General features: G+C 55.1%; 1 protein-coding gene across 1 annotated transcript in view; it reads left to right on the forward strand.

Annotated features, from left to right (window-relative positions):
- Window positions 1-373: 373 nt before the first annotated feature.
- The window catches only part of RECQL4 (RecQ like helicase 4), a 14,390-nt gene continuing 7,803 nt past the window's right edge, over window positions 374-6,960 (forward strand). The window contains exons 1-12 of the mRNA XM_027909918.1: window positions 374-430; window positions 1,150-2,111; window positions 2,216-2,312; window positions 2,391-2,496; window positions 3,037-3,189; window positions 3,828-3,920; window positions 3,994-4,086; window positions 4,176-4,312; window positions 4,401-4,484; window positions 5,124-5,312; window positions 5,884-6,066; window positions 6,155-6,323. Coding sequence (XP_027765719.1) covers window positions 374-430; window positions 1,150-2,111; window positions 2,216-2,312; window positions 2,391-2,496; window positions 3,037-3,189; window positions 3,828-3,920; window positions 3,994-4,086; window positions 4,176-4,312; window positions 4,401-4,484; window positions 5,124-5,312; window positions 5,884-6,066; window positions 6,155-6,323 — 2,323 coding nt within the window. The remainder of the gene's footprint in view (window positions 431-1,149; window positions 2,112-2,215; window positions 2,313-2,390; window positions 2,497-3,036; window positions 3,190-3,827; window positions 3,921-3,993; window positions 4,087-4,175; window positions 4,313-4,400; window positions 4,485-5,123; window positions 5,313-5,883; window positions 6,067-6,154; window positions 6,324-6,960) is intronic.

A 6,960-nucleotide genomic window follows, 5' to 3' on the forward strand; every position in this document is an offset into this window, starting at 1 on the left:
GGATTTAGGGGTGGAAAAGGGGGATTGGGGGATGGGAAAGGGGACTTGGGGGTGGGAAATGAAGATTTGGGGGTGGGAAATGGGATTTGGAGTGGAAAAGGAGATTTAGGGGTGGAAAATTGGGATTTGGGGGTGGGAAAAAGGGTTTTGGGGGAGGGAAAGGGGGATTTGGGGGTGGAAAAGTGGGATTTGGGGGTGTTTTCATCCCAAAATATCCCATGGGATGCTCTCCCAGGTTGTTTTCCTGCCAGGATTCCCATTTTCTGGGATCTTCAACATTCCTGGGGGTTTTTGGTTGCAGGATTCGGGATTTTGGGGTTCCCACCTGAACCGGAAGCCGAAGATTCCCGGGAAGAGCCGGAGTGGGTCGGGAATGTCGGCCCAGTTTTATGGGATGAAACTCAAATCCAAACTGGGAACCACTGGGAAGGTCAGGATTGGGGGGGGGAGGGGAGGGGGAGCTGCTCTGGGAGATCTTGGGGAGTTTGGAACCCCCCCCTTCCAAAATTGTGGCCTCTGGGACCCCCCAAATTGGAGACCCCAAAATCAGGGACCCCCAAAATGAGGGACCCCCAAAATGAGGGGTCCCCAAAATCAGAGACCCCCAAAATCAGGGACCCCCAAAATGAGGGACCCCCAAAATGAGGGATCCCAAAATCAGAGACCCCCAAAATGAGGGATCCCAAAATCAGAGACCCCCCAAATCAGGGATTGCACAAAATGAGGTCCCCCCAAATTGAAGACCTCCAAAATCAGGGACCTCCCCAAATCAGAGACCCCCAAAATCAGGAACCCCCAAAGTCAGAGGTTCCAAAATGAAGGACCTCAAAATGAGGGATCCCCAAAATCAGAGACCCCCAAAATCAAGGACCCCAAATTGGAGACCCCCAAATCAGGGACCCCAAATTGGAGATCCCCAAAATCAGGGACCCCAAATACCAGAGACCCCCAAATCAGGGACCTCCAAAATCAGAGACTCCAAAATCAGGGACCCCCAAATCAGAGACCCTCCCAAAATCAGGGACCCCAAATACCAGGGACCCCCAAAATGAGGGACCCCCCAAAATGGGAGCCCCTCCTCAGAATCTCATCCCTCTCTTTCCAAGCTGGAATTCCAGGGGGGATCTGACCCTTCCCCCTTTCCCACAGGAGCCCCCCCTGACCCCTCACAGGACCCCAAATCCCAGGAGGATCCCGGCTATTCCCAGATTCCGGACACAACCGGAGCCCACAGGGGGTGAGGAAGAGTCTGGAAATTCCAGGGATTGTGGAGATGATCCCGGAGATCCCGGAGATTCTGGAACTCTCCTCCTCCCTCCCTCCCTGTCGGGACTGCCCCCCCTCATCCTCAACTCGGCAGTGAAACCCCCCCTTCCTCCTGCTCCCCAAAAATTCCAGCGGCTGAAGGAGAGGGTGGCCCAGACTTTGGGATCGCTGGATCCCGCCTGGCTCCAGAGGTGCCAGGAAATTCCCAGGAAGGATGAGATTCCCACCTGGAAAAGGCCTGGTGGGAATGTTGGGGGTGATGGGGACGCTCCCAAAAAGCTCCAGAGGCACCACCGGGACCTGGATGAGGGAAAGTTTGGGATGAAGAGGAACAGGGAGGAGGAAGAGGAGGGGGAAGCTCCAAAGGAGAGCGGGAAGACGTCGGGAAACGTCCTGGAACGCTTGGAAAACACCCTGGAATGCTTGGAAAACACCCTGGAACGCTTGGAAAACACCCTGGAAGAGGGAGAGGAGCACAAGCAAAAGCAGGGGGGAGCTCCAAAGGAAAGCAGGAAGAAACAGGATTGTTTGGAAAACAGGCTGGAAAAGCAACAAGAGGACAAGGAAAAGCAGGTGGAAGCTCCAAAGAAGAGGAGGAAGATTCCAAAACGTTTGGAAAACATCTTGGAAGAGCAACGGGAGGAGCAGGAAAAGCACATGGAAGCTCCAAAGAAGAGGAGGAAGACTTCGAAATGCTTGGAAAACCTCCTGGAAAAGAAAGAGGAGCACAAGGAAAAGCAGGTGGGAGCTCCAGAGGGGAGCAGGAAGACGCCGGAACGCTTGGAAAACCTCTGGGAAGAGGAAGAAGAGGAGCAGGAAAAGCCCAAACCCCCCCGCAAACCCAGGTGATTCCCGACTTTTCCCAACTCCCGGTGCAGGCCCGGGATGTGGAGATTCCCAAACCTCCTGAAGGAGGGGATGGGGTCCCCTCATCCCTGTTTTCCCTCAGATCCGCCCCCCGGAGTGGCGGGAATTTCGTGAGGCTCAACCTGAGGAGGAAAAGCTACACCCGCTTCTCCCTGCGGGGAAAAAGCCTCCGGAAGCAGGTAAAGCCTGGGAATTCCCTGGGAATCTCCAGGGGGAGCTTCCCCCACACGGATGGGCCACAGGATCGTCCTTGCCAGGTGTGGAGGGAGAAGTGGAGGAAGAAGTCAGAGCGGTTTGGGGGCGGCAGATCCGGAGTTTGCTTCCGCTGCGGGAACGCCGGACACTGGGCGGCACAATGTCCAGGTCAGCTTGGGAATTCCGGGAGCTGGGAAGATCCTTGGAGGGGATTTTAGGGAGAGGAGGTCAGGGATGAGGGGTGGGAGGTAAAGGGGGGGGTGTTCCCGGGGGGGTTGATCCTGATTTGTCTCTCCTGAACGGAGGAGAGAGCGGGAAAAGCAGCCGAGGATTGGGGAGCTGGGATAAGGTTGGAATGCTCAGGGATGGATCATCTGCAGGGGTGGGAATGGCTCAGGGATGGATCATCTGCAGGGATGGGAATGGCTCAGGGATGGATCATCTGCAGGGATGGGAATGGCTTGAAGTGGGGACAGTCCTGGATGGAGCTCCAGGATGAGCTCATCCCATGGGACACAGTCCTGGATGGAGCTCCAGGGGGATCCATCCCACGGGACACAGTCCTGGATGGAGCTCCAGGGGGTGCCCATCCCACGGGACACAGTCCTGGATGGAGCTCCAGGATGAGCTCATCCCATGGGACACAGTCCTGGATTCCCCCCACAGTGGGGGAATGATCCCGTTTTCCACACACAGGGAGGGATTCAGGATCATTCCCAGCAGAAAATGATCCCAAGGAGGAGGAGGAGGAAGATCCTCTTCCCACTCTGGAAGAAGTGGCACGAAGGACCAACAGCATTTTCCCGGGAATCTCCAGTGAGGGGACAGGACAGGGTTGGAGGGAAGAGATTCCCATGTTAAAAAGGAGGGATTGGGCTTGGAAAGTTGGGATTTGGGGGCTGAAAAGGAGGGATTTGGGGGCTAAAAGGGAGGGGTTGGGCCCAAAAAATGGAGCTTTTTATCCTGAGAGAAACTGAACCATAAAAAGGAGGGATTCAGTCCTTAAATTGAGGGGGTTTGCCCTAAAAAAAAGGAGATTGGATCCTAAAACTGAGGGATTTGGCCCTAAAATGAAGAGTTTAGACCTTAAAAATTAGGATTTTGGCCTTGGAAACGAGGAATTTGACCTCTAAAATGAAATTTTAGACTCTAAAATATGCTTGACTCCAAAAATGTGGGGTTTGAGCTGAAAAATGTGATTTTCTTCCCCTAAAAATATCATTGTTTTCCTCTAAAAATGTCATTTTCTCCCCTGAAAATGTCATTTTCTCCCCTAAAAATGTCATTTTTCTTCCCTAAAAATTGACATCATGCCCTAAAAATGTGGATTTCGCCCCTGAAAACGTGGCGTTTCCTCCTTAAAACTGTGGATTTCGCCTCCCAAAAAACCCTCGCTCGGAGCCTCCCAACCCAAATTTGGAAAGGATTGCTATAAATCCCAATTCTTTCTCCCTCATCCTTGCCAGGGAGCGGCTCCGACTCCCTGGAAGCGCCTCCATCCCTGGATACGCGGAGGCCGGAGTTCACTCCGGACCCTTTTCCGGCGCCCGTGGAGCCTCTTTACAGCCTGGGAACGGATGGAGCAGTGCCAGGTAGGGCCAGGAGCCACTCCAGGTGGGAATTATCCCTTGGAATGCCGTCATCTCCATACCTTCCATCCCGCAGATCCGCCGGAGGAGGTGCTGGAAGCTCTGAGGGAGTTGGGCTACGCCTCGTTCCGCCCGGGCCAAGCCGTGGCCGTCATGAGGATCCTCTGCGGTTGGATCCCCCTTCTCCTCTTCCCGCCCTCTTTTCCCAGCTTTGGAGCTTCTGGACATTCCCGTTTTTTGTCTCCCTTTTCCCCTCAGGGTTATCCACACTGGTGGTGTTGCCCACGGGGCTGGGTAAATCGCTGTGCTACCAACTGCCCGCCCTGCTGTACCGGCGGCACCGCCGCGCCCTCACCCTCGTCGTGTCGCCGCTCGTCTCCCTCATGGACGACCAGGTCCCCCCCCCACGCTCCCCTCAGCTTTTCCTGCCTTATTCCCGCCTGGAAAACGCCGGGAGATGTTTAAAACGTCCCCACCTCGCAGGTGTCGGGGCTCCCGCCCTGCCTGAGGGCCGTCTGCGTCCACTCCAACATGTCCAAGGCCCAGCGGGAAAAGGTCCTGGAGAAGGTGAGGGCGCCGCCATCTCCTCCCCTCAGGAGGAGGGAGGAGGGTTTGGGCCTCAGGAATGGGAGCTCAGACCCCAAAATTCGGATTTGCTGCCTAAAAATGGGCGTTTTAACCTAAAAGTATGGATTCGGGATGAGGGGCTTTTCCTCAAATACTGAAGTTTAGACACTAAAAATGTGGGGTTTGCCCTGGAAAGTGAAGGATTTCTCCCAAAAAACCAAGGTTTTAAATGCTAAAAATGGGACTTTTTTTTCCCTGAAAGAATTAAGGTTGCAGCTGAAAAAGCTGGATTTGGGCCTGGAAAATGAGAGATTTGGCCTCAAAAATGAGATTTTAGACCCTAAAAATGTTTTGTTTTCCCACAGAAAAATTAAGGTTTGGGCCTGAAAATGTGGATTTAGGCCCCAGAAAATGAGGAATTTGGCCCCCAAAAATGTGTGTTTAGACCCTATAAATGTAATTCTTTTCCCCCCAAGAAATTAAGATTTGAATCCAAAAATGTGACTTTGGCCTGGAAAATTAGGGATTTCGCCTCAAAAATGAGATTTTGCTCCCTAAAATTCCGATCTTGTCCATAAGAATGAACATCACCTCCTAAAAATAGGGATTTTACCTCAAGAATGGCCGCTGTCCCCTCAGGTGCGGGCGGGCGAGGCGCAGGTGCTGCTCGTGTCTCCCGAGGCCCTGGTGGGCGGCACCGGATCCGGATCGGGATTCCTGGGGGGCCGGGATCGCCTCCCACCCGTGGCCTTCGCCTGCCTGGACGAGGCTCACTGCGTGTCCCAGTGGGCACACAACTTCCGACCCTCCTACCTGCGCATCTGCAAGGTGGGGACAACCACGGGGGTGGGGGACAACCCACAGGGGGTGGGGGACAACCCACAGGGGTGGGGGACAACCCACAGGAGATTGGGGGACAACCCACGGGGGTGGGGGACAACCCACAGGGGGTGGGGGACAACCCCCACAGGATGGGGGACAACCCCCACAGGGGATGGGGGACAACCCACAGGGGATGGGGGACAACCCCCACAGGATGGGGGACAACCCACAGGGGTGGGGACAATCTACAGGGGATGAGGGACAACGTGCAGGGGGTGGAGGACAGTCCACAGGGGATGGGGGACAACCCACAGGGGATGGGGGACAACTACTCTGGGGATGTGGGGACAACCCCTGTGGGGATGGGGGACAAACCCCACGGGATGGGGGACAACCCACAGGGGATGAGGGACAATCACCGTGAGAATGTGGGACAACCCACAGGGGATAGGGGACAATCACCGTGAGAATGTGGGACAATCACTGTGGGACAACCCCCATGGGGATGTGGAACAAGCACCACACTCCTGATCGTTTTTTTCTCCCCTGGAATGTTTCCCTCCGGATTCCCTGGCAGGTTCTGCGGGATCGCCTGGGCATCCGCTGCTTCCTGGGCCTGACGGCCACGGCCACTCCGGCCACGGCTCGGGACGTGGCGCGGCACTTGGGGATCCCGGCGGGGGAAGAGGCTCCGGCGCGCTTGGCCGCGGTGCCGCCCAACCTGCTCCTCTCGGTGTCCATGGAGCGCGACCGCGACGAGGTCGGGATGGGGGAACCCCGGGATTTAAGGAGGATATTCCTTGTGTTTCCATCTTTTTGTGGAATTCGGTGCCGTTGTGGTCCCGCAGGCCTTGGTTTCCCTGCTGGGGGGGGAGCGTTTCGGAGCCCTGGATTCCATCATCGTCTACTGCACGCGGCGCGAGGAGACGGAGCGCGTGGCCGCCCTCATCCGAACCCGGCTCCAGGGAATTCCCGCTCCGGAATGCGCCACAACCGCCCCGGGGACCAGAGGGAAAGGTGGGGAAGAGTTGGGAAAGGGGTGGGGAAGGAGAATGAGGTGCTCGTGAGGGTGTTCCATGTGGGAATGGCTCAGTTCGGCCCTTGGGAGCGGCTTGGAAGGGGGGTTGAGCCGGGAAAAGGGGGATTTGAGATGGGAAATGAGGGATTTGAGATGGGAAATGAGGGATTTGAGCCAGGAAATGAGGGATTTGAGCTGGGAAATGAGGGATTTGAGCTGGGAAATGAGGGATTTGAGCCTGGAAATGAGGGATTTGAGCCTGGAAATGAGGGGACTGAGGCTGGAAATGAGGGGATTGAGCCTGGAAAAAAAATTGAGCCTGGAAATGAGGGATTTGAGCCTGGAAATGAGGGATTTGAGCCTGGAAATGAGGGGACTGAGGCTGGAAATGAGGGGATTGAGCCTGGAAAAAAAATTGAGCCTGGAAATGAGGGATTTGAGACTGGAAAAAGGGGGATTTGATTTGTGGGAATTAACTTTGCGAGTCGATTCCCACATTTTTCAGGGTCAAATGTTGAGAGTTGAATCCCACATTTTTTTCAGGGTCAAATTTTGGGAGTCAGTTCCCAGATTTTGAGAGTCAACTCCCTCATTTTGAGAGTCAATTCCCACATTTTGAGAGTCAGTTCCCTCATT

This window comes from Empidonax traillii, unplaced genomic scaffold (genome assembly GCF_003031625.1).
Source record: "Empidonax traillii isolate 1590-97213 ecotype Southwest subspecies unplaced genomic scaffold, ASM303162v1 scaffold2522:size22633, whole genome shotgun sequence".
Classification (NCBI taxonomy): Eukaryota; Metazoa; Chordata; class Aves; order Passeriformes; family Tyrannidae; genus Empidonax; species Empidonax traillii.